General features: G+C 43.7%; 1 protein-coding gene across 2 annotated transcripts in view; it reads left to right on the top strand.

Moving 5' to 3' along the window:
• Window positions 1-27635, top strand: part of KSR2 (kinase suppressor of ras 2) — a 561531-nt gene that overhangs the window by 375479 nt on the left and 158417 nt on the right. For both annotated transcript variants that reach the window (XM_075835299.1, XM_075835310.1), the window contains exon 6: window positions 22710-22779. In XM_075835299.1, coding sequence (XP_075691414.1) covers window positions 22710-22779 — 70 coding nt within the window. The remainder of the gene's footprint in view (window positions 1-22709; window positions 22780-27635) is intronic.

Below are 27635 nucleotides of genomic sequence, written 5' to 3'. Positions count from 1 at the left end.
CTTAAGGGTATGTTCACACGGCAACGCCAATTACGTCTGAAATTACAGAGCTGTTTTCAGGCGAAAACAGCTCATGAATTTCAGACGTTTTGATAAGTGCACGCGTCTTTTACGGACGTAATTGGAGCTGTTTTTCAATGGAGTCAATGAAATACGGCTCCAATTACGTCCCAAGAAGTGACATGCACTTCTTTGAGGCTGGCGTCTTTTTACGCACCGTCTTTTGACAGCTGTGCGTAAAAAAAAATCCCCCGTCTGCACAGAACACCGTAAGACCCATTGAATTCAATGGGCAGATGTTTGCAGACGGTTTTGTAAGCGTTTTTTCCGGCGTAATTCGAGGCACAAAACGCCTGAATTACGTCCGTAAATAGGGCGTGTGAACATACCCTTACTGTGTTACTTTATCATATTCAGCTGAATATGAAATGACGTTAACACACCCATGCACACAATCTTCTTTACACTAATGATCTAACTTTCATTTTTTTACAGCAATTTATGTCTCTTTGTTAGGCCTTATTCACACGAACGTGTTTAGCAGCCGTGATACGCGAGTGAAAATCACACGCGTCGCACGGGCCTATGTTAGTCAATGGGGCCGGTCAGACATTTTGTGATTTTCACGGAGCGTGTGTCCGCCGCGTAAAACTCACGACATGTCCTATACTTGGGTGTTTTTCCGCGCATCACGCACTCATTGAAGTCAATGGGTGCGTGAAAATCACTGCAGCACACGGAAGCACTTCGCGCAACAGTAGATAAAGAAATGAAGGAAAAAATAAAAGCACTTCCTTCATTTCTTTTTCTAAACATCAAAACCGCGTGTCATAAGGATGGTATATGCGTGAAAATCACGCAGCCACGCAGCAAACACTTATGACACACGGAACTGCAACGCGCAAAAAACACAGCATTTTTTGCGTGCGCAAAACGCACACGTTCGTGTAAATAAGGCCCTATTAGGATAATGCCGATATAAAAAAAATTTAATAGTTCAATCGTTTGTAGCAGAATTTTCCCCCATTTCCCCTGTATTGTTTTGTACTTTTGACGTAGATATTTAGTTCAGATTTTATACTGCAGATTTGTCAATTCCACCACATGTGAATGTACCCTTAGGCCAATTTCAGACTGCAATAATTCAGCTGCATTTTAGCATTTGTATTATAACTACAATACCCGAACCTCCCGTGGCTCTACTGAGACCAACTTAGATCATGTTCTGTTGGACCATAAAATGTTTGGGAGAGTACCATAGAAAAGCTTTATTATTACTACAGTATACAGATGTAGCCATCTTTAACTTGATTCTGATAACTTGCTGCAGCCTGATATCACACAACAAAAGCCATTGAAAAGTCATTCAAAAAGTCAACATAAGAGATCTAGCCATTGTTTATTTAATGCGTTATAAGTCAAGGTAAAGATGGCTACATCTGTATGTATGTATGTATATATATATATATATATATATATATATATATATATATATATATATATATATATATATACACACACCGTGTTCCAATTTATTATGCACATTGGATTTAAGTGTCATAAACATTTAATTATTCGTTTTTCAATTAAACTCATGGATGGTATTGTGTCTTAGGGCTCTTTGGATCATTGTAATCAATCTCAGACACCTGTGATAATTAGTTTGCCAGGTGTGCCCGATCAAAGCAAAACTACTTAAGAAAGACGTTCCACATTATTAAGCAGGTCAGAGGTTTCAAGCAATATGGGAAAGAAAAAGGATCTCTCTGCTGCCGAAAAGCGTGAAATAGTGCAATACCTTGGACAAGGTATGAAAACATTGGATATTTCAAGAAAATTTAAGCGTGATCATCGTACTGTGAAAAGATTTGTGGCTGATTCAGAGCACAGACGGGTTCGTTCAGATAAAGGCATAATGAGGAAGGTTTCTGCCAGACAAATGAATAGGATTAGGAGAGCAGCTGCTAAAATGGCATTGCAAAGCAGCAAACAGGTATTTGAAGCCGCTGGTGCCTCTGGAGTCCCGCGAACCTCAAGGTGTAGGATCCTCCAGAGGTTTGCAAGTGTGCATAAAGCTATTATTCGGCCACCCCTAAACAATGCTCACAAGCAGAAACGGTTGCATTGGGTTCAGAAATACATGAAGACTAATTTTGAAACTGTGTTTACTGATGAGTGCCATGCAACCCTGGATGGTCCAGATGGATGGAGTAGTGGATGGTTGGTGAATGGCCACCATGTCCCAACAAGGCTGCGACGTCAGCAAGGAGGTGGCGGAGTCATGTTTTGGGCTGGAATCATGGGGAGAGAGCTGGTAGGCCCCTTTAGCGTCCATGACGGTGTGAAAATGACCTCTTGCAAAGTACGTAGAGTTTATGACTGACCACTTTCTTCCATGGTACAAAAAGAAGAACCGTGCCTTCCGTTGCAAAATTATCTCCATGCATGACAATGCACCATCTCATGCTGCAAAGAATACCTCTGTGTCATTGGCTGCTATTGGCATAAAAGGAGAGAAACTCATGGTGTGGCCCCCATGTTCCCCTGACCTCAACCCTATTGAGAACCTTTGGAGCATGCTCAAGCAAAATATCTATGAGGGTGGGAGGCAGTTCACATCAAAACAGAAGCTCTGGGAGACTATTCTGACATCCTGCAAAGATATTCAAGCAGAAACTGTCCAAATACTCACAAATTCAATGGATGCAAGAATTGTGAAGGTGATATCAAAGAAGGGGTCCTATGTTAAACATGTAACTTGGCCTGTTAAGTTTTTTTTTTATTAAAAGAGCTTTTGATTTCTGTAAATATGACCTCCTGATGCTGCAAATTCAACAAATTACCATTTTAGTTCTCTTTACAACCTTTAAAATGTTTTGATCTCTGTTGTGCATAATAATTTGAAACAGTGCATTTTGAGTTTTTTACTTCTAAAAAAAATCTGTTATCATTAGGAGATTTGTTCAATAAAATTTGCATTATACTCCAACGGTTGATGGCTTGAAGATTATACTGACTGTCATTTGCATCGCCTATTTAGGAAAATCAGCGAAAAATAACATTTGCATAATAATTTGGAACACGGTGTATATAGTAATCCGAAAGAATAGGCAGCACAACGTGGTTAAAGTGTAAAGAATGAGGGTACTTTATTGCCCCATGTGCGACGTTTCAGCTCTGTCCTCTAGAGCCTTTCTCCTCTCCTTTCTTTGTTTTGCTATATATATATATATATATATATATACACTGTATATACACATATTTACATGTATATATATATATATATATATATATATATATATATATATAACACCTGGACACGAGACATTGAAAACTTTGCAAAAGTGAAAATATCCTTTAACCCCTTCTCGACATCCGCCGTATATATACGGCGCATGCCGGGTGGGGGAATATGGAGCGGGCTCACAGCTGAGACCGCTCCATAGAGTGAGTGTGTCGGCTGTGTGTTACAGCCGACACTCCGGGTAACGAGCGGGATCCCACTTGCTTAACCTGTTAAATACCACGTTCAATAGCGATCGCTGCATTTAAATGACTAAAAACAGGGGGGTGACCCTCTGTAACGTCCCAACGACCCCCCCGCGGCAAGATCGGGGGGAGCTGTTGGTTGGCACGGCTGCCTGGGGGCCTGACGAAGTCCCCCAGGTCCGCCATCTTTGTACTCCTATGAAGCCCTGCCTCCAGCAGGGCTCCACAGCAGACTGTCAGAATAACGATATACTGCAATACATTAGTATTGCAGTATATCGTGCAAGCGATCTAACGATCGCTGGTTAAAGTCCCCTAGGGGGACAAGTGAAAAAAAAAATTAAAATCTCCAAAAACACCCCTTTTCCCATTTTCCCTCAAGCACAATGTAGAAAATATAAAAAGCTAACATAACTGGTATCGACGTGTCCGTAAAAGTCTGAACTATTACAATATATCATTATTTAGTCCGCACGGTGAACGCCGTAAAAAAAAGATCAGAATTGCTGTTTTTTGGTCCCTTCTTCTCCCACAAAAAAATTAATAAAAAGTGATAAAAAAGTCTCACGTACCCCAAAATGATACCAATATAAACTGCAGCTCGCCCCGCAAAAAATAAGCCCTCACACGGCTAATTCGACAAAAAATAAAAACGTTATGGCTCTCAAAATGTTGCGACAAAACACAAATTTTATTTTTAACAATCAGTTTTTTCCTTGTAAAAGTAGTAAAACATAAAGAAAACTATATAAATTTGGTATCGTTGTAATTGTATTGACCCGCAGAATAAAGTTAACATGCCGTTTTTACCGTACAGTGAATGCCGTAAAAACAAAACCACCCAAAAGGTTGAGTAATCGCTATTTTTTTCCTATTCCACCCCACATATATATTTTTTCTCATTTCCCACTACATTATATGGTATACAGTCAATGGCATATTATCATTCAGTGATTGTAGTAATAGAGGAGTGGCTTGATAATAATGATTGTCATAGCTAACATATGGTAGATCAGAACTGATAACATTTATGACTGCCACACGGATAGGGCAATAGTAGAATTTTTATTTTGTGTGGTCTTATTCGGACCTGGATACATGTATTGATATTAGCAACTTAATACTTTATATTCAGTTTGGGATTTTCCGTCAAGTTCCCTATGCCTTTAAGATATTTCCCACATAGGGAAAAATGATAAACGACATATACCGTATACTGGTAAAAACTGTACAATCTTTCAATAGCTTCTGAACTAATATTAAAGTTTGAGAGTCACCTAGTTCGCGGTCCATTTCTTTAGAGCATATGGAACATGTCCTTTGGTTATAAATTGCAAGCTGCGGGGCAATCTGTCATCCTATGCAGTGCCGCCAGGCTAATCCATTGCCATATAAGTCAGTGGAAAATACTGTTGGTGCAATAGCATTAATAATTGTACACATCTCTATAGGCTTTAAAGGTAACTCTTTTGTTCGTACCTGCCAAATATGCATTCTTCATCTTTTGGTGCGGTAGATGCATAAGAAAAAGGTGAATATAACTGACTACTTCACATGTTCTACACATGTATTAACAAAATAACTTGATCAATAATATACTGTATTGACTATTATACTTACCCTAAGTGTATGGTGTTTATGGCTTCACAATGAACAACTTCTAAGTAGCTTGTTAATAGCACCGAGGTTCAGACACTTCCAGATGCAATCAGAAGACATTTTTCTTATCACTTTCTGACATGGAAATTCCATTTGCATTGATGAAAATACTATTTTTTATTGGTTTGTTGCAGCTGTATATAGGTCATCAAGTGCACACTTTAAACTGCGTAATTGTCAACTGTCACTTTGGTGATGGGCAACGTGGTGGCATATACGAAAGACCTTCTTCCTATATGTACATTTTATTTTTCCATAATTCGTGTCCCCTCTGCCCTAGGCTGATAATGATAACCATAACAAGAGGATCATGTTGATGGCTGATGCTGTCTCTCAACTCCTACCTCCCAATGCATGGAAGGTAAATGTGGACTTGTCACCTGTCATCATGATCTTACTTAGCTGTCACCTATGATAATAGTGCTGTCACCCTCCTCCTTCCTTTTATGCCTATGCTGCAATGTGGTGGGATGTGAATTATACATAATATACTATATACACATACACCTGGAGCACAACATGCAAACATTTTAACAAACATAACATAAAGTAGGTTGTGATGAGTGCTGGGGCTACACGTTTTCTTTCAAAAAGAAATCTAAAGTGGATCCTGCTGTGTTTAAAAAAAGTGATGAAGAGGGCTGAGACTGCATCATCCTCATTTCAGCATTATTTAGGGCCTGTTCACATCAGCGTTAGGTTCCGTTGATGGGTTCCGTCAGACCTTTCCGTCGGAGGAACCCATCAACGGAAAGGAAAACGGAAACCATAGCTTTCCATTAGCATTACCATTGATTTAAATGGTAATGCTTCTGTTGTTAATGGTTTCCGTTTGTCTCCATTCCGTAAGATTTCCATTTTTTTTGACGGAATCAATAACGCAGTCGACTGCTGCTACTGTTTCCGGCAAAAAAACACAAAATGGTAATGCTAACGGAAAGCTATGGTTTCCGTTTGCCTTTGCATTGATGGGTTCCTCTGACGGAACCCATCAACGGAACCTAACGCTGATGTGAACAGGCCCTTAGTTCAATTAGCTGTAGAGCAGAGAAATTTTAAGAACAGGAGCATATTATCATACATATTTCAGAAACCGTATTGAGATGATGAATGCAAATGATGCATTTGACATGGAGTTTGAGTCACCAAACAATTCTGATTCTTAAGATGAAAGCAATTACTATGTCTGCCTTTTTTCAAGAAACAGCACCACTCTTGTCCATGGACTTAGTCTGGTATTGCAGCTTATCTTCATTCAAGTAAATAGGGCTAATCTGAAATACCAGGTTCATGAACTATAGCGATGCTGTTTCTTACAAAAAGCAGACCCTTTTTTCTAATCCCGAACAATCCCTTTAAAGAATTGTAAGCACTGGGTTTTTGAAACAATACATTATGACTCACTACACTCATGATATCAATGTAGTATTAGTGCAGCGATATGCTTTCAAAGAAAAAAAGATTGTCTATTACTAACCCTAGATTTACATTAGGTGTAATATTTTCATTAACCTATTTCAGCAACCGAAAACAACATAAAATACTTTCTCCCCTCTGCTTTTTAGAAAGTGTTATGCTGCATAAAAAAGCTAGCGTAAATACATTGACAAGTCTGACACAAAGTACATTAGAAGGTTGGAAAAAGTTTCCATTATACTGTACAATGAAAAATGTTTCAATTGCCCTAGTGGGACAAAAATAAAATGTAAAATAAAGTTTAATTCAAGAAAAAGTCCCGCCCTCCCAAAAAAAAAGAATCCTTTTTCATTAAAAAAAAATTTAATTTTGAAAAATAGTAAGCAATAAAAAAATACAGATCTTACCACTGCAATCGTCACGACCTATAGAATAAAGTAAAAATATTTTTGACACCACATAGCGTAAAAAAACAAAACAATAAAAAAACATGGTAGATTTGCTGTTTTTTTCCCCATCGCCACCCCACCAAAAAAATTATAGAATTCAATTAATAAGTTGTATGTACCCAAAAATTGTACCAATAGAAACTACAACTCATCCTACAAAATAAGTCCAAATACGGCTACATTAAAGGAAAAAAAAACAATTATGGCTCTTGGAATGCGGCAACACAAAAATTATTACTTTTTCTATAAAACGACCCACCAATGCTAAGCTTAAAAATACTTAAATCATTAATCAGTTTTCTTGCCGCAATTACCATTAAATTGTCACAGCAAAAATATGCAATTTGAGCGTAAAGTGTGAATGTACTTCTTGACCTCATCTTTTTCCCAGTAAATACTAAACCTTTCTGGCCTTGACTTATCCTCTCCTCTACAGCTGTATTCAACTGTGCCTTTCATGGTGCATACACTGCAGCTTCATAAGATTTATGATATTATTAAAAAACTATAGCGCATATTGGCGCCCCACAGAGGATCGCTGAGCGCTCATGGGTAATGTAGTTTCTAACATTAGAAATGGAGTCGCGTAACTATATCTGCTGGCCCGCCCATTTCAGCCATTGCACCGAAAAAATTATCCTAGAGCCGAAGGAGTAAGATAAAAGCCCACAGTGGAAGGCAAGGAACATACAATAGGCATGCTTTTAAAAGTTTATAAATGTTGTGGGAGTTTTGAAAAACGTTGGGAAGTTTGAAAACCCCATCTTTCTATAAGCTGAAGTACAACTGGGGTAAACAAAAAGAAACAAAAAGTCCTGCTGGGTTGCTAAAATGACAAGAGTTTGTGATGTACCCCCATAAAGGGCTGTGTACATATCCAGCCTATAGAGCAGCCTTGTAAGAGTCCCGGAGATCACGCAAAGCAGAACAGCAATACAGCTTTCTGTGGACGTGCAAAAACAGTCCTTTAAGGGCAGGGGTCTCAAACTCGGCAGGGTAAGTGGGCCGCATATAGAAAAAATGGGAAGTTGACGGGCGGCATTACTTTCAAATTTGATACAATACAAAATTATTGTTAATAAATTACTTATTTGAACTACTATAACACTATATTACTATAATAATAATAATAATAATACTACATTACTACAATAATACCGCTAGGTTTAAAATTTGAAATATTTCTCCACGTGTTTATTTCAAAAATCCAGTTTTCCATTTTAAGTGTCGCTAAATGCAGTCCGGCGGCTCAGTTGGCAGCGTTTGGCAGACACACATGTCAAGATTGGGCAGCCCCTTTTTAGATAGTGCCACAGTGCCCTCCGTAGAGGCTGTCATCGTGCCCTCTGTAGATGCTGCCGCAGTGCCCTCTGTGGATGCTGCCGCAGTGCCCTCTGTGGATGCTGCCGCAGTGCCCCCTGTGAATGCTGCCGCAGTTCCCTCTGTGGATGCTACCGCAGTGCCCTCTGGATGCTGCCGCTGTGCCCTCTGTGGATGCTGCCCCAGTGCCCTGTAGATATTGCCACAATGCCCTCTGTAGATGCTGCCACAGTGCCCTCTGTGGATGCTGCCACAGTGCCCTCTGTAGATAATGCCACAGTGCCCTCTGTAGATAATGCAACACAACCATAAATAATGCCACAGTGCCCTCTGTAGATAATGCCACAGTGCCCTCTGTAGATAATGCAACACACCACTAGATATTGCCACAGTGCCCTCAGTAGATGCAGCCACAGTGCCCTCCGTATATGCTGCCACAGTGTCCTCTGTAGATGCTGCCACAGTGCCCTCTGTAGATGCTGCCACAGTGCCCTCTGTAAATGCTGCCGCAGTTCCCTCTGTGGATGCTGCCGCAGTTCCCTCTGTGGATGCTGCCGCAGTGCCCTCTGTGGATGCTGCCGCAGTGCCCTCTGTGGATGCTGCCGCAGTGCCCACTGTGGATGCTGCCGCAGTGCCCTCTGTAGATGCTGCCGCAGAGTCTTCTGTAGATGCTGCCGCAGTGCCCTCTGTAGATAATGCCACAGTGCCCTCTGTAGATGCTGCCACAGTGCCCTCTGTAGATGCTGCCACAGTGCCCTCTGTAGATGCTGCCACAGTGCCCTCTGTAGATGCTGCCACAGCTCCCTCTGTAGATGCTGCCACAGTGCCCTCCGTAGATGCTGCCACAGTGCCCTCTGCAGATGCTGCTACAGTGCTCTCCGCAGATGCTGCTACAGTGCTCACCGCAGATGCTGCCACAGTGCCCTCTGCAGATGCTGCCACAGTGCCCTCCACAGATGCCGCCACAGTGATGTCAGGGGCTTGCCCAGAGCTGGAGTCCCGGAGCAGAGCCGCTTCTAGCACTCTGCCTGGCATTCCAGCTCTGCTCCTGACATCACTGTCCATATATGGACAGAGATGTCAGGGGCAACCCCAGAGCTGGAGTCCTGGGCAGAGCGCTAGTAGGCTCTTCCTGGGACTCCAGCTGTGGTCCTGACATTACTGGGACTCCTGCTCTGGGAAAGCTCCTGAAATCATTGTCGATGTATGGACAGTGATGTCAGGGAATTCCACAGAGTCCGGGAGCAGAGCCTATACTAGAACTCTGCCCGGGACTTCGCTCTGGGGAAGACCCTGCACACTGTCCATATATGGACAGCGATGTCAGGGATTTCCACAGAGTCCCGGAGCAGAGCCTGTACTAGAGCTCTGCACTGGACTCCGGCTCTGGGGAAGCCCCAGACATCGCGTGTCCAAACATGGACACCGATCTCAGGGAATTCGACAGAGTCCCGGAGCAGTGCCGATACTAGCGCTCTGCCCGGGTCTCCGCTCTGGGGAAGACCCTGACACACTGTCCATATATGGACAGCGATGTCAGGGAATTCCACAGAGTCCCGGAGCAGAGCCTGTACTAGCGCTCTGCCTGGGACTCCGCTCTGGGGAAGACCCTGACACACTGTCCATATATGGACAGCGATGTCAGGGAATTCCACAGAGTCCCGGAGCAGAGCCGAAACTAGCGCTCTGCTCGGGCTTCGCTCTGGGGAAGACCCTGACACACTGTCCATATATGGACAGCGATGTCAGGGATTTCCACAGAGTCCCGGAGCAGAGCCTGTACTAGCGCTCTGCCCGGGACTCCGCTCTGGGGAAGACTCTGACACACTGTCCATATATGGACAGCGATGTCAGGGAATTCCACAGAGTCCCGGAGCAGAGCCTGTACTAACCCTCTGCTCGGGACTCCACTCTGGGGAAGACCCTGACACACTGTCCATATGTGGACAGCGATGTCAGGGAATTCCAGAGCCTCGGAGCAGAGCCGATACTAGCGGCTCTGTGTCCCGCGGGCCGCAGATGACAGCCCCAGGGGCCGCATGCGGGCCACGTGCTTGAGACCCCTGTTTAAGGGCATGACCAGACGTGGCGGAATTGCTCTGGAATTCTACTGCGGACAGTCCGCTGCGGATTAGTCCGCTGCGGAAATCCGCAGCGTACACGTTGCTCCATTGCTTTCCACAGCTTATTAGTGAGGTTAGTTTACACGTTGCGGAAAACTCCGCTGCGGACCATAGGCTGCGTTGCGGAATTTGGTGTCCGCAGCATTCACTGGTTGTTGCGGACGTGTAGCGGACTTGTTGCGTACTCATTGCGGAATTTCTCCATTGACTTCATTGGAGAGTCAAAATTCCGCAATGAAGTCCGCAGATGTTATGTGTGTTGCGTAGCGTATTTGTTTTACGAACATGACATTTCTTCATTCTGACTGGACCTATGTATTTCTAGGTCTACAGCCAGACTGAGGCCCCATGCACACTAACGTAAAAACACCCGTAATCATGGGCCGTTATTACGGCACGGACAGGCCCATAGAAGTCAATAGGGCTCCCGTAATTACGGGTGACTATGTGTGTGCACCCGTAATTACGGGAGCGTTGCTAGGCGTCGTCAGGAGATAGTCACTGTCCAGGGTGCTGAAAGAGTTAAACGATCGGCAGTAACTGTTTCTGCACCCTGGACAGTGACTTCCGATCACAATATACATAAACCTGTAAAAAAAATAGAAGTTCCTACTTACCGAGAACTCCCTGCTTCTTCCTCCAGTCCGGCCTCCCGGGATGACGTTTCAGTCCAAGCGACGACTGCAGCCAATCACAGGCTGCAGCGGTCACATGGACTGCCGCGTCATCTAGGGAGGTCGGGCTGGATGTTGAAAGATGGACGCGTCACCAAGACAATGGCCAGGTAAGTATGAATTTCTTTTACTTTTACTAGGGAAATGGCTGTCCCTTCACTCTATCCTGCACTGATAGAGAGAAGGGAAGTACTTTCACCTCAATACGCAACGGCTAGTCCGCATCAATTTAATGCCCATTTTAGGCAGAGCCGCAACAGAATCTGCAACGCAGATTATGTGCAGCATTGATGCGGACAGTGGCGGAAGAAATACGCCCCGTCTGGTCATGCCCTAAGTAAGGTCCAATTACTACCATATACAAAAACATTAGGATTTATCTGAACCAGGATCCCTGTGCAGGAACACTATATGGGACCCTTGCCCTCTACCAGTTTATCATAAAGCAGCCTCTTATGTCTTTCTAATAATCCACCAGTTATTGTGAGCTATAAAATGCATTAGCACAGTCCCTTACATGGAAAGGAAACCTCTTTTTAAGGTGGCAGTGCGCCCACTTATCTTCTGGGTCCCACAGGTTAAAAATATGGTTTGTCCACCCCTATCTGAGCCTTTGTCATAGAGCCTAAACGTAGCTGTGTTACCAGGTGAATAAAATCTCTTTACTGTTATGATGAAGAAGTTCTGTGGTCGGCGTCCCTTTCCGTAGTCCTTGGGATCAGCACTCAGGAAATTTTAACTAAGGGAATATTCGAAAAAAGTTAGAACATGGCTACTGACATATTTTTTGTTACATTTACAGATTTTCTAAATTTATAATCAAATTCAGTGGCCAATATCTTGTATGAATCCATTGGCCATTGTCGTGGGGATCTCACAATGTGTTTGAGACACTTGATGATTAACAGTGATGTATAAACACTAAAGCTATGAGGATATTCAGAGCAGTTTCAATGTTCTTTGTCGGCCTCTAAAAATCACAGACTGATAAATATCAAAAAGAAACATAGAGACCTTAACGGAAAGCTCAGTCAATTACCTCTGTCCCAGCGCTTTCTCTGAACTGTTCAGAAGAAAGATCTATAATTAAAACCAAAACATTCCTCCATGCTGTGCAGATTATATTCTGCGGTCACCCCCCACTGACTTTGATTCAGCTGCAGACTGAGTAATTTGGTTTAAATGTCCATTGTGGATGGAAGAATGATATACATAGCTCAACCAGCAGGACAAGGCCAAGTATTATCTCTTCCTTGCTAGCAGAAAAGCACCAAGCTTATGGATCCTGGGCTAAATATGAAAATGTCCAGGTTAACTTGACTCTTACATCCAGTTTACATAAGTGCCAGTTGTACTTCATATGTTAGACCTTAGGAATGTCTCTTATTCTGACTTTTTGAATTTTCCCATTCAAGTACATTGGAAACATCTCAAGAGCTCCATCACTCTACGTAATGCAGTGAAACAGATGTGAGCAGGATCCAAAAAGCAAATAACTGGTTTCTAGTTCCTGATTTTAAAGGGGTTGTCTAATCACAGACAACAACTTTAATATTGAAGACGCCACTGCGATCAGGCACCCGGCGCTCCCAGCAAACAACTGTATTTGTCCTGGGAAGCCTTCTTTGGCCAGACATTTGATGCAGGAAAAATGTAGTATTACATGGTGGCCATTCAGATGAATGGAGCTCAAGTCCACCAAAACCAGCTGCTTTCACAGAGCGGCTATCCATTCTGGCTCTTAAAGTAATGTCATGAGTGGGGGACCGCCCTGTATTATGTATGCAGCAACCACGAGGAAGAGCTTCCCAGGAGGATGGGAGCAGTAGTGAAGTGCACGGTGTATGGCCTGAGGTATCTGTAGGAATCTCTACCTCTCCTCCCTCGCTCCTTCTCGGGCTGGCACAGTGACAGGGGGGCTGCACTATGGATGATGGTGGTGATAGTCTTTTCCCCCGTAGCAACTCCCGTGATGGTGGTAGTAGTATGTGTGCGCCTGGCAAGGTGGTATGTGGGGTGCCCTTGATGTTATGCAGTGCAGGGACCAGACGACACAGGGGATTTGAATAACTCACGTTTACTGAAGAACTTTATACAGTCTTCCAAAATGGAGGCACGTTATCTTCTGTCCACTTCAACAGTTGAGGGGAAGAAGGGACCAGTGGGTGACCAATGAGGGTTTCAATTGTCCAGCTATATCTAGAAATCATTCACTTTTCCAGCAGCGTGTGTAATAAATGAACTCACTTTTCTCAGTGATGAGGGTTGTAGTTGAGTGACTTGATAGACACTTCTTATATTAATTGTGGCGTGCGGCAGAACCGGTAACAGCGCCAGCAGGAGTTCTGAGGCCCAATATTATATAGACTTCTCCTCAGAAACAGACAGACAGCTTTTCAGCTAAATAATACTTGCTGTGGTGATGATAGAGATGATATGCTGGTTACAATCTCCTTACTGTTCCTCCTCTTGCATTGGGCTGCAGGTGCTGAGACCTGTTGCCAGTTGAAAGGATTGTATTAATCTGCTGTGTCAGAGCAGCTAGCAGACATGTCTGTCTCCTCACAGACACGACCCGACTCCTCTGTGTAGACTGAGAGAGTGAGTCAGAGTGAGGCTCTAGGGCTTTAGCCAGGCTCCACCCCCTTTTTAAACAATGCTAGATGTACAATGTACCCTCTAGTGGCTCCCCACTGATACCTTCATCCTTCTCTTCAGCTGGTGAACAGCACACTGTGTGAAAAATAATAAAGACATGTAAAACACATACAATGCATGACATACAAATAACAGGGAACCAGAAGGGTATCTTCTGGGATGCTGCATACTCCCGGACTTAAGACAAGACGTCCTCGTCGTTTTCTTGGATATGAACAGCCTAAAAGATGTAAAAAGGGTTAACATGAAATGCAAACATCTTAATAACATTGTATTCCTGTATTCTTGACTCACGAAGGGGGAATAGGGGCGAAGATTTCTTCTGTAACAGTTGGAAGATGAGGGGCAGAAGTCTCAAGTCAAGATGAGCGGCAGTGTCCAACAGTTTATGGCACTTAGGATATGAGGGGCTCTGGTACGTCAGAGTCTATGGGGATATTCCCTCTTGAACGTAACAAGGGTTGGTAGGCTTCGGCCTAACTTGGATAGGAATAAATGAAGAAATGAAGAAGGGGCTCTAGAACATAAGAGTCTTTCTTGTTCCCTACTTGCAATTATATTCAATCCCTATAGCGAACTGGTTTCACTCCTTTAGTGGTTCTCTCTGATCTCCTGACAGGTTCAGGTACAACAACAGCAGGTACATGATGTGATCTGTTCTCTGTGTGAGTTGTAGACACTGTAGGTGTAGGATCAGGTACAAGGAATGACAAAATTGGGGTAAACCACCAACTCAGTGGGTTTCTTATGTCCAAGTGTTGCTCTTGAGTTGAGGACTCAGTAGTTGTTGCTTCAATAGCTTCAGTTACTTCTGGTAGATCAATTGCAACTGGTTCTTCAATTGATATTTCCTGTTCAATGGTAGGCAAATGTTGATCTTGTAGGCACAGTTTAAGCCTGTTCCGGTGGACAATTTGCGGTTGTTTACCATCTCTTTGGATCTCATAGATATCTGTTCCTTGGTATGGGACAGCCTTGATGGTATAAGGGATTCTTTCCCACTTAGTGTCCAATTTGCTGGTTCTTTGAAAGTTTTTCAACCAGACAAGGTCTCCAACTTGAAAGGGTTTAGCATTAGCATGTTGGTCATAATCATGTTGTTGCTTCTTTCTCGCTTCTTCCATCCTAGCTTCAACAATTTCATTTGCATCAGCCATGCGTCTTTGGTGTTCACTCACCCACTCTGTGGTTGGTAGAGGGTTCAAGTCATCTGGAACGGACACATTCAATGAAATGTCTGAAGGCAGCTTTCCTTGTCTTCCGAACAATAGGAAGTATGGGGTGTAACCTGTGGAGGCTTGCATAGTGTTGTTGTAGATGTACACCAACTCAGGCAAATGATTTGGCCAGACAGCTCTCTGATGAGGCGGTAAAGTTCTGAGCATCTCAATCAGAATCTGGTTCATCTTCTCACACAACCCATTTCCTTGGGGATGGTAAGCGGTTGTTCTTAGTTTCTTACAGTTGTACAGCTGACAAAGTTCCTGAAATAGTTGGGATTCAAATGCAGAACCTCTATCTGTCAAGATCTTCTCAGGACAGCCATAGGGTAGAAGGAACGTTTTTAGGAAGACTGCAGCGGTGGTCTTTGCTGTCAAGTCCTTTACTGGTACTGCGACTGTGAATTTGGTGTAATGGTCGATGATGGTCATGGCATAGGTGTATCCTGTTCTACTTGGCTCCATTTTCACATGGTCGATGGCCACGATCTCCAGCGGTCGATGACTCACGATAGGATGCAGAGGGGCCTTTTGGTTTGGCTTCTCTCCTCTTGCTAAGGCACAAGCAGTACATTCTTGACACCATTTCTCGACATCACCTCTAATTCCGATCCAATAGAATCTTCTGCGAATTGTAGCTTCTGTCTTTTGAACTCCAAAGTGTCCAGACTTGTTGTGGTATGCCTCAAGGACAACTTTGGCATCTCTCCTTGGGATGACAATTTGGTGCAGCCGATTACTGGTGATGGGATCCAGCACTCTCCTCAGCAGCAGACCATTCTCTTCAAAGAGACGTTTCCTTTGTCTCCAAAGGCGAAGTAGTTCTGGGTTTGTGTTGCCTCGGCGGATTCTAATGGGTATTTTTTTGGTATCCAGGTAGTCTAGGATATCTCCAATCACTCTGCTCTCAGCTTGCAACAGGGCCCATTGTTCTTGTTCTGGTGACTGCTTCTTGGCCTGTTGGGAAGAACAATGTACCTGGGTTTTGTTGTTGATAGCATCAGGATCTGCAAAGCGGTTGTAGAATGCAGGCATCTCTACTTCCTCTTTGTGGTTGTCATCATCAGGATTCTCCGGGTCTTCTCCTGTAGGCAGGCGGGACAAGGCATCCGCATTGATGTTAGACTTGCCTGTTCTGTATTTGACCACGAAGTTGTAATTTGCTAATCGTGAAGCCCATCTCTGTTCTAAGGCTCCCAGCCTTGCGGTGTTCAGGTGTGCTAGCGGGTTGTTATCTGTGAAGACAGTGAAGGAAGAAGCGGCAAGGTAGTCCTTAAACTTCTCTGTGACGGCCCAGACCAATGCAAGGAACTCCAGCTTGAAGGAACTATAGTTCTGATCGTTTCTTTCAGCTCCTTTGAGTGCTCTACTTGCATAGGCGATCACTCTTTCTTTGTCTCCTTGTTGTTGGGCCAGCACTGCACCAAGTCCTTGGTTGCTTGCATCTGTGTAAAGATGGAAGGGCAGGCTGTAATCTGGGTAGCCCAGAATGGGTGGTTCAGTCAATAATCTTTTTAGTAACTGGAAGGCAATTTCTTGTTCTTCTTTCCAGTTAATGGGAATTCTCCTCTTCAAGTGTTCTTTAGGGTGCCCCCTCAAGAGTTCTTGTAGCGGTTCAGCGATGCGGGCAAAATGAGGAATGAATCTCCGGTAGTACCCGGCAAATCCGAGAAAGCTTCTTACTTCCTTCACAGTGGTAGGTGTAGGCCAACTGTGGACAGCAGCTATCTTCTCAGGATCTGGCTTTATGCCTTCTGCGCTCACTATATGTCCCAAGTACTGGACTTGAGGTTGGAGGAGGTGACACTTGGAGGGTTTGATTTTTAAGCCATTTTTGGTTAGGACCTGGAACACTTCAGCTAGATGCTTGAGATGATCTTCATAGGACTTGGAGTAGACTATGACGTCATCCAGGTATAGGAGCACAGTCTCAAAGTTCCTGTGACCTAGGCATCTTTCCATCAGCCTTTGGAATGTTCCAGGAGCATTGCACAGTCCGAAGGGCATGCAATTGAACTCGAATAAGCCCATTGGGGTGGTGAAGGCTGTCTTCTCCCTATCAGCTGGAGACATTGGTACTTGCCAGTAACCACTTGTGAGATCCAGTGTAGAGAAGTAGGCAGCTGATCCCAGGGCTGTCAGAGATTCTTCAATCCTTGGAAGAGGATAGGCATCCTTGTGGGTAATGTTATTAATTTTTCTGTAATCCACACAGAAGCGAAGGTTGCCATCTTTCTTCCTGACAAGAACTAGTGGTGCAGCCCAGGGGCTGTGACTTTCTTGGATGACTTTAGCCTCTTTCATGTCGTGGACCATCTGCTTCACGTCTTGGTATAGGGCAGGTGGTATAGGCCTGTGTCTTTCCTTAATGGGAGGATGAGTACCAGTGGGAATAGTGTGCTCAATGTCTTTTGCTCTCCCATGGTCCAGAGGATGCTTACTGAAGGCTTCATGGTTATCCTGAGCCACTTCAAGTACTCCTTGGATCTGGTAGGCAGGTGTTGTTGCAGTTCCCACATGGATTTCTCCCCACCAGGGTGTTACTGGTGCTTCTTCTGACGTCTTTAGTTGCTGTGCAGCCTGTTTAGCGGTGACAGTTGGAATGTCCACCAGGTCTTGCACACTGAGTTGGGACAGCTGTGCTACAGGATAGTACTTCCTCAGGGTTACTGAATGGTCTCCTAAGTTGAGAAGACGGATGGGTACTTTCCCTTCGACCACAGTCACTAAACTTCGGGCAGCCATAACCATTGGATGTTCATCTAGTGGTATTGGTTCCACTAGGGCTTGGTAGTCAAGTCCTTGTAGGCCTGAACGGGCCCGACACCATAGCAGTGTTTCTGTGCCAGGTTTTAGGGTTACTGGATGGTGGTCCTTGATGCGAGCTCTGCAGATCTCTCCTCTGGCGTTGGTGAATCGCTGTTGGGCAGCCAGTACACGGATGGTCTTGTGTATTACCTTCTGGGCAGCCTGGGAAGCCGTGGGGACGGATTGTCGTAGGGCCTCTAGCATTTCTCCATAGCAGTGCTTTAGGATGTTCATTCCCAGAATTACTGTGGGTTGTCCTTGATCTTTAACTTTGATCACGAGGACTCCTTGCTGAGGTAAGTGCACTCCTCCCACTTGGACAGTAGGCTCCCAGTACCCGTGCAGAGGTAGGGACTGGCCGTTGGTAGCGATGACGTCTAACCAGGCTTCTGGAGGTTGCATCAGGATCTCGCTACTCCAGTGTTGTTCAAAGGCGGCCTGCTGGATGGTTGTCACTTGGGATCCCGTATCCAGGAGGGCAGCAAATGGTACTCCATTGATGCGGATGGTAACTTCTGGACGAGGTCCGACAAACCGTGGCAGCCATTTTGGATCTTTGGGACCTATTATTTCTCCTCCCGAGGAATGGTCCTCTGCCTCGGGAGACGTCCGTTTAACGCCCAGCATTGACGTTCTTGGTGACCTATCTTATGGCAGTGTCTGCAGGCAGGTCTCCCATGTTCATCAAAGCGATCTGTCGACGTTTTGTTGGGACTATTGCGGTAGCCCTTGCTAGGACTATTTGGATAACTGTCTCTAGATGTTGGCAGCTCCCATTTTACTGGAGAGCTAGCTTCTAGATTCTCCAGTCGTTGGCAGACTTGCTCCAGGCTTTTGGCAATGAGTTTCAGTTGATCTTGGTACTGATCTCCTCCAGCTGTGATTTGAGCCTGTGTAGCCTGGTAGGTGATGGGCTTGCAAGGTGTTGGATGTGGTGCTACTGGGGCAGGTTCCTCTTCTGCCTCTTTAAGAGGGGTGGTAGCCCTGACTGTTCTTCTTCTGGGCCTTCTTTCTAGTACCTCTATGGCCAGTTCTTTAAACTCATGGAAGGTGCTGTCAGGGTTCTGGACGGACATCATTTGTAGTTGATGACTCATGGAATCTGAGGCGACTCCTTCAATGAACTGCTCCCTCAGGATTCTGTCTGCTTTTTCAGCCTCATGGGGGTCGGCTTGTATCATGGCCCTCATGGTCTCCTGTAAGGAAAGAGCAAAATTTCGGAGTGTCTCACCTGGTTGCTGAACTCTGTCCATGAACCTCATCCTGAGCTCAGAGATGGATTTGGGCTCAAAGGTGGTACGTAGCTGGACCAGGATCTGATCCACAGCCTTCTTTTGGATACGTGGCCAGGACTCCACTTCTTTTAGGGCCACATCTTGTAGTTGTCCCATTAAGATCTCTACCTTCTGTTCTTCTGGAATGGGGTAGAGGCGGAACATGGCAAGCATCTTTTTTCTAAAGTCTTTTAAGGTGTGTGGTTCACCTTTGTAGTGGGGCAGCCATGGGGCCCCTGCATAGTAGGGCATGGACAGCGGCATGATGCAGGGTGCTGCAGCAGGTGTTGTTCTTTCTGTCATGGCCGGTGTAGTGACCGTGCTGAGAACGGGCTCTTCCGTGTCACTTGAGTCCGACATTGTTACTGTCCCTTTAAATTTTTCCAATGTCTATTATTGGCGCTCCCGGACTTTTAACTGAGTCGGGGGTCTTGTTAAAGGTGCTCCCGGACTTTTTATTGGGTCCGGAGTGATGTCCAGGATGCTCCCGGGCTTTTTATTGGGCACCGGTGGTGGTACAGCAGGGGTTAACTTGATGGCCAATTGAATCGGGACTCACCGATGGTATGCTGTTGCTTCCCTCTGGGCTGTACTTTGTTACCGGGCTGTTCCGTTGCTCTCCTGTGATGTTTTTGGGAGAGTTGCTGGTTGCAGGGGATCCGCGGTGGAGGTGCCGTGCAGAGGCTTCACTCATCCAAGATGGCGGCGCCTAGCAGTTTTCGGCCGTTCCCTCTTGCCTGTGCTGGATATTGTGAGTTCCTATAATCATCCAGATGGTGGCGCTAGACTGGCGCCGCAGGTTAACCTGTCTGGAGCGGGTAAATGGAACTGTGACGCAGCAGTTTGTGAGGTAAAATGGCGGATTAACCCCTTTTGGGCTGGAACTGCCGGGAAACAGTGATTTTAACCCCTTTTGGGGCTGAAATAGTCTCTTGCAGCTGCGGTTGCAGCTTTGTACGGTGGGGACCAGGGCTTTGGGACAAAGTCTCTCTGGTTTGGGGCCCACATGAGATTTAAACGTATCCTGTTCGTGACGCCAAAGTTTATATGCAGCAACCACGAGGAAGAGCTTCCCAGGAGGATGGGAGCAGTAGTGAAGTGCACGGTGTATGGCCTGAGGTATCTGTAGGAATCTCTACCTCTCCTCCCTCGCTCCTTCTCGGGCTGGCACAGTGACAGGGGGGCTGCACTATGGATGATGGTGGTGATAGTCTTTTCCCCCGTAGCAACTCCCGTGATGGTGGTAGTAGTATGTGTGCGCCTGGCAAGGTGGTATGTGGGGTGCCCTTGATGTTATGCAGTGCAGGGACCAGACGACACAGGGGATTTGAATAACTCACGTTTACTGAAGAACTTTATACAGTCTTCCAAAATGGAGGCACGTTATCTTCTGTCCACTTCAACAGTTGAGGGGAAGAAGGGACCAGTGGGTGACCAATGAGGGTTTCAATTGTCCAGCTATATCTAGAAATCATTCACTTTTCCAGCAGCGTGTGTAATAAATGAACTCACTTTTCTCAGTGATGAGGGTTGTAGTTGAGTGACTTGATAGACACTTCTTATATTAATTGTGGCGTGCGGCAGAACCGGTAACAGCGCCAGCAGGAGTTCTGAGGCCCAATATTATATAGACTTCTCCTCAGAAACAGACAGACAGCTTTTCAGCTAAATAATACTTGCTGTGGTGATGATAGAGATGATATGCTGGTTACAATCTCCTTACTGTTCCTCCTCTTGCATTGGGCTGCAGGTGCTGAGACCTGTTGCCAGTTGAAAGGATTGTATTAATCTGCTGTGTCAGAGCAGCTAGCAGACATGTCTGTCTCCTCACAGACATGACCCGACTCCTCTGTGTAGACTGTGAGACAGAGTCAGAGTGAGGCTCTAGGGCTGTAGCCAGGCTCCACCCCCTTTTCAAACAATGCACCCTCTAGTGGCTCCCCACTGATACCTTCATCCTTCTCTTCAGCTGGTGAACAGCACACTGTGTGAAAAATAATAAAGACATGTAAAACACATACAATGCATGACATACAAATAACAGGGAACCAGAAGGGTATCTTCTGGGATGCTGCATGTATATATGCCCTAATAGGACATATGGGCAGGGATTGTTTTCATGAGACAACCCCTTAAGCTCCGGTGCCCCGAAACTGTTGAGGACAAATAATCCCGTGTCAGATAGACTGGTGAAAGTTTATATATTATATTTATATTGTATTTATGTCATGGTACATCTGTTCTATCACCCTTTTGTTCTTGACAGCTATATCCTTTTACATAGCTTCAGTTAATTGTTGTTAATTATGATAATTGATTCTGATTTATAAGGTGCCAATGATTTGAAGAAGCATATATTTGTTTATCTGGTACTTAGTTACATGCCTTTACAATATTTTCATTGATTTCGAGAATGCAAACGTGTGTAGACTTGCATTAATAGGGCCATTCTAATTTTTCTGAATATGAATAAAAAAATAGACAAATTAAAATAAAATCTAACTATTAGTTACTACAAAAAGCCCTTTCTTTTGTTACTTGCCTGTCTATATTTGATTTGCTACATTTTGGAGGCATTTGGAATGTAAAGCTTAAAAAGTGTTGCTTAAAGATTACCACTGGTTTTGGGGGTTATTAAGTAATGAGGAACTCCCCTAAAATATTCTTAATAATGGAATCCAGTGCTCTCATAGTAGAACAGAGTAGCCAGGAATTTCAGGTTGCCTGTGCTCTGAGATCCCATAAGCAGTCTGAACGTTGCTGTTTATGGCAGCCTGTAGTTAGAGAATGGGACAGAGACTACAGGCTTACGTTTAATGGTAATTCCACACGTGGTGTATATACTCCTGCGTAATACAGTAGCTGTGTAAAAAAACATGCTGAAAAAACTTTCAGAAATTGACATGCGGTGCAGTTTTTTTATGTCAATTTATGTTGTGGAATCGCTGGTTTTCTGTTGCGGGTTCTTCCCATTGAATTCAATGAGGAGGTAAAACCCACAACAAACTGCAGCAGTCATATGGAATGGAACGTCATCCCAAGAGGCCGGGCTGCAGGACATCAGAGGAATGCGTCGCCATGATGACAGGTAAGTATAGGTGCTTTTTTTTTACCCGTTTTCCACAATTTGGTGCAGGTTTTCATCCGGAATTCCCTGCGAGGGCCAGGGTAGATACGCTTTGTACTTTTACGCAGCGTATCCGCCCTATGTGAACATAGCCTAACAGTTCATAGTCTGTGACTGATTGACAGGTAAGCTGAGGGAAATCTGAATTTGGCCGGCTGCTTTGCTTCACTTTCAGATCTCTCTTTTTACAAGATTCTATTAATAACAACATATGAATCTGCTAATTATAAGATTCCTTAAATTCTTTTTAAAAATGTATTGAAATTTAGTAGATACTCTTCAAGGTTATGTTGCAATTATCAATACTCCTATTGAACTGATACCGTTGCCTTGACTTCTTGGATGCCAGAGATGCTTGTATGTGCTTACAGAATGTTCATTGATAACATATTCTGTCAGAGACCATGATAAATTCCAGGACTTTGTGATAGAGCTTGAAATAGGCTGCTTCTTGTTATTGCTTTTAACCTCATGTTGGTTTATTGCTTTCAGACACACTGTCAGTGCCTCGCTGGTCCCCACAGATTCCACGCAGAGATCTGGGAAACTCCATCAAACACAGGTAATCATAATTGATACAGAATAAGGATAGTTGGTGCAAGCAGGAAATAGGTAAAGCGTAAAAGGGACATATGTATTGTTTCCAAAATACTATATTAGTTCACTGTAATGCTCCTCTTGTTTATCACTTAGGTTACAAAACTTGATCCTAAAGGGACAAGTATAAAAGAAAGACTTATAATGATAACTCCCAACAATTGATTCCATGACGTCAATGATTCTATGACATCTTAAGCCACACCCTGCTCTACCTGGGAACGCCCCCAAAACAGACAGAGACCCATTTGTGTATGCAAATTTGCATAAGACCGATTCCTTTTTATGTCATAGGACTGTTGGCAGGCTTGCTTACAGTCCTCCTCTTTTTTTCATCTAGTCTTAGCAAGCAGAAACTTCATAAAAAGTGGCTAAATTAGAATTATTAACTAATAGATTATAGACTAGTTAACTTTAACCCATTACATAAGATGCCTATCCTCATAACTGCTGCCCATAGACATCAGATTTTTGCCATGGTCCTTGCTAACCTCAGCCCAATATTCCATACGCTATCAGAGGAAATATTGTATGATATGGTTGATCTATAACATTTAAATGCTTGTCCTCAAACTTTTCCTTGTACTTTATCTTTAGTAACAATTAAATATGCAAATTAAATTGTCCATAGTACATTTGATAGTTATAGTAATTATTGTAGTTGTATATATTTCTGGCTGTCGCACAACTTCACAGCCTTAAGGTTGCCATATATATATTAGATATATGTTGGTTGAATCCACCGATTTCGGTGTGAACAGACGACCATCTAACATGTATAGCATCGTCCTGACTCCAATGGCAAATGTCGGAGGAGAGAAGGTTCGGGTTGTTGAATTTCAACATGCCGATCCTTTTGCTAGTTTGGAGATAAGCCGCTGCCAGAGGATTCTGGCATTTACTATCTACCTTCTCCCTATTGAGAAAGCATGCACACATGTGTAGGATCGTTCAGCCGACAGCTAAGGTATATTGCCAACCTTACATTTACATGCCAATAAACCTAGCCACTAAAGGTCAACAGAAAATTATTTCAGGCATTTAACCGTAGTATACATTTCTGTTATTTAGTGTGCACAAAGCCCTCATGGGCATAAAAAGTCTTGAGCACTAATCCATCCTATAAACATTGTCTTCTGACAGTGTCTATCAAGCAAATCATTTAGCTTAGGTCTAGAATAAATTATTAACATGCAATTGAATAAAAATGTGAATGTTGAAGAGGTCACTTGCCTAGCTAGATATTCGTTGCCCTGTTGAAAATAAAACTGAACCAATTTGAGGGATTTACATGTTATGCAGAAAAAGGTAATAAGCTCCTTGGTATCATATTATTACTACTATTCTATGGTTATCTGGTTTGCTCCTTTTATTTAGTGTTAATAGTCTGTACTGTAGAATATGATACATTACAGGTTATAACAGATTAAGGCCCCATGCACACGACCGTATATTTCATCCGTAATTACAGACCGTAATTACGGACCGTAATTATGGACCCATTCATTTCTATTGGCCACGGACACCTTTCAGTATTTTTACAGATGGGTGTCTATGCTCAAAAAATGATAGAAACTGTCCTATTCTTGTCCGGAATTACGGCACAGACTCTCCCATAGAAGCCTACGGGCACTACTGTAAATATGGATGGCTATGGATGTGCTTCCGTAAACCTTCCATCATGTTGCTATACAACATGTTGGTGACATAATTTGCAGCCTCCTTCTTTTTTTACGGATCCGTATGTACGGTTCAAATACGGTTGCAGTACGGGCCGTATTTATGAACACCCTTCCGTATATACGTATGAGTTACGGATGACTACAGATCCGTATTTACGGACAGATGAAAATACGGTCGTGTGCATGGGGCCTAAATGAGGTTTCCTTCTTTACTTTGAAGACATCTTTTAAAAAAATTTTAGAATTAAGTGATTGTACAATAGTTTAATGAACTGTTTTGATGCTAGATATTTTATTTTATTACCATCTTTTGGGCTTCATCTTCTACTCTTATTACTGTGGAGGATTTGCTCTGTAGCGATAGGCAAAAAATAAGTCCAAATGCAGTCAGAGACAGTGACACAGAAGTTCTGTTCAAACAGGTGCTTTGTCTATTCTTTATTTTGTGGCAGAAGAGAAAAAAAATAAGCATGTAGCCTTTACATTCAGGCACAAAAACACAAATGAACTCTGCTTGTCTGTGCACTAACTAAGCATAGTTTTCCCTAACTACACGGGTGGCATACTACCAACCACCCGAAACAAGACCAGAGTTGCGTGTTACCTGACACAAACAGCAAATGGAGGCTAGCAGACCTCAGTAATAATGTCGGTAGACAGGTTCCGTCTTTTCACATGGTCTCCCTTAAAATGCACACCTTTATAGCCCAGTAATGAACTGAGCTCCACTCCTGAGAACTACAGAGAAAATCAGTACTGGACAGGAAGGAAATGATAGGCCTCACTACCATCCTGCCTATCATTCCATAAAAATCCAGGCCCAAAATTAGGACTTACCAAAGCCCTTAGCAAACTACTCACTACCATCCTGCCTATCATTCCATAAAAATCCAGGCCCAAAATTAGGACTTACCAAAGCCCTTAGCAAACTACTCCTTGCTAGGGGTATTCAGCTTTCCTGGATTTTCCTATTTCATCCAGTTTTCCCTGGATGAGACATATACTTCCTGTAGACTAATACACATTTGAGTGGACTCTTAGGGAAATATAGCAATCCCCAACCACTTTTCCTGCCACTGTTTCACACTACACAAAAAGTGATTTAAAGTTATCATATGTAGAGGGCACATCTGCAGCCCGTAGCAGGGAGGACAAGTCCTGCTAAGCTCTATACCAGCGGTGGCTATTAAGCAGGCTCCACAGCTAACACTAATAAAGCTTGAGGTGGGTTACATTTCTACATTCGTACAATGCCCGACCTATTCAGCCAGACACAGACACCAGGTGCTGCAGCTATGGAGCTTAGGTAGACAGAGTCTTAAACTAGTGGGTATGCCACTTGAGACGGAGGGTTCACTTTCCCAAAGATCTCCTAGAGCTCCTTGCCCATTTCAAATTTGGCTCGTGACACGGCGCTCAGGTGCTCATCACCCAGCTGTTGCAACCTGAGTCTTACTTTTATCTCATTCTGACATGTGGAGGTGACAGGTTAAATATACCACTAAGTTTCGGGACTCTATTTTATCCCCCATCATTTTCTCTGCACATAGCCATTGCATGACAAGAAGACAATTTTTGACTATACTACATAGTGGAGGGGCTCTGATTTTTTTAAACCGATATGGGTCCAATTTGTTTATAATCCTTAGGGTATGTTCACACGCAAACTCAAAAACGTCTGAAAATTCAGAGCTGTTTTCAAGGGAAAACAGCTCCTGATTTTCAGACATTTTTTAAGCCACTCGCGATTTTCGCTGCTTTTTTCGCCGCTTTTTTTACGGCCATTTTTTTAGTTGTTTTATATAGAGTCTATGAAAAACTGCTCCAAAAATGTCCCAAGAAGTGACCTGCACTTCGTTTTCGCAGACGTTTTTTTACGCGGACGTTTTTCAAAACGGCCCATCGGAACACAATGCCGTTTCCCATTGAAATTCATGGGCAGATGTTTGGAGGCGTTCTGCTTCCGTTTTTTCAGCTGTTTTTTTGGACGTTTACGGCCCGAAAAACGTCTGAAGATAGGCCGTGTGAACATACCCTAACTCTCTTTCTGATACCATTACTTACTGTAACCTTCCCCTGTTCAGCTGTATATAAACCCTTGATATTGTTTCTATCTTTGCTTGCCATCTGCGGTTTAGACTGAAGTTTTGCCCTTATAAATAGTATGAGTAGCGATGTGTCTCTAAACTAATGAGACTTATCTCTCTCACACACTTGTTAGGGTATGTTCACACGGCAGCATCCGTAACGGCTGAAATTACGGGGATGTTTTCAGGAGGAAACATCCCCGTAATTTCAGCCGTAACGGCATGTGCAGGCGCTTGAACGCCGCGTCCATTACGGACGTAATTGGCGCTGCTTTTCATTGGAGTCAATGAATAACGGCTCCAATTACGCCCCAAGAAGTGACAGGTCACTTCTTTGACGCGGGCGTCTATTTACGCGCCGTCATTTGACATTTTTCGGACGTAATTCGGGGCAGAAACGCCCGAATTACGTCCGGAATTAGTGCGTGTGAACATACCCTTAGGGAATATATTCTCTATTTTGTATTGTTTTACTTATGGTTTACTTTGTTCATTTTCTATTATTATATGTTTATGATATGTGTCATGCCATTTACATTGTGGTGCTATTACCTTTCACTCATTTCACTCAGACAATGAACCTCCCTGCATCACACAGGTATATTTATCAGCTCTTTGATAATATAGCCCTATGTGTCAGTTAATTTCTCACAATGTGCAGGGCTTTAACTCCCCCGTCAAGCGTAGATGGGCCTTTATTGACTATGAAACACAGGCCTGATATTTTATGTCTACAAGAGATGCATTTTTCTAAGGGCATGTTCACACACAAACGCAAAATATGTCTGAAAATACGGAGCTGTTTTCAGGCTAAAACATCTCCTGATTTTCAGAAGATTTTTTAACAACTCGCCTTTTTCGCTGCGTTTTTTACGGCCGTTTTTGGAGCTGTTTTTCAACGGAGTCAATGAAAAACGCCTCCAAAAACGTCCCAAGAAGTGTTCTGCACTTCTTTTGACGAGCCATCATTTTACGTGCTGTATTTTGACAGCGACGCGTAAAATAAAGGCTCGTGGGAACAGAACATCATAAATCCCATTGCAAGCAATGGG

Source organism: Rhinoderma darwinii, chromosome 1, assembly GCF_050947455.1.
Source record: "Rhinoderma darwinii isolate aRhiDar2 chromosome 1, aRhiDar2.hap1, whole genome shotgun sequence".
Lineage (NCBI taxonomy): Eukaryota > Metazoa > Chordata > Amphibia > Anura > Rhinodermatidae > Rhinoderma > Rhinoderma darwinii.
The sequence above is the reverse complement of the archived record's forward strand: the minus strand, read 5'-3'. Positions and strand labels throughout refer to the sequence as shown.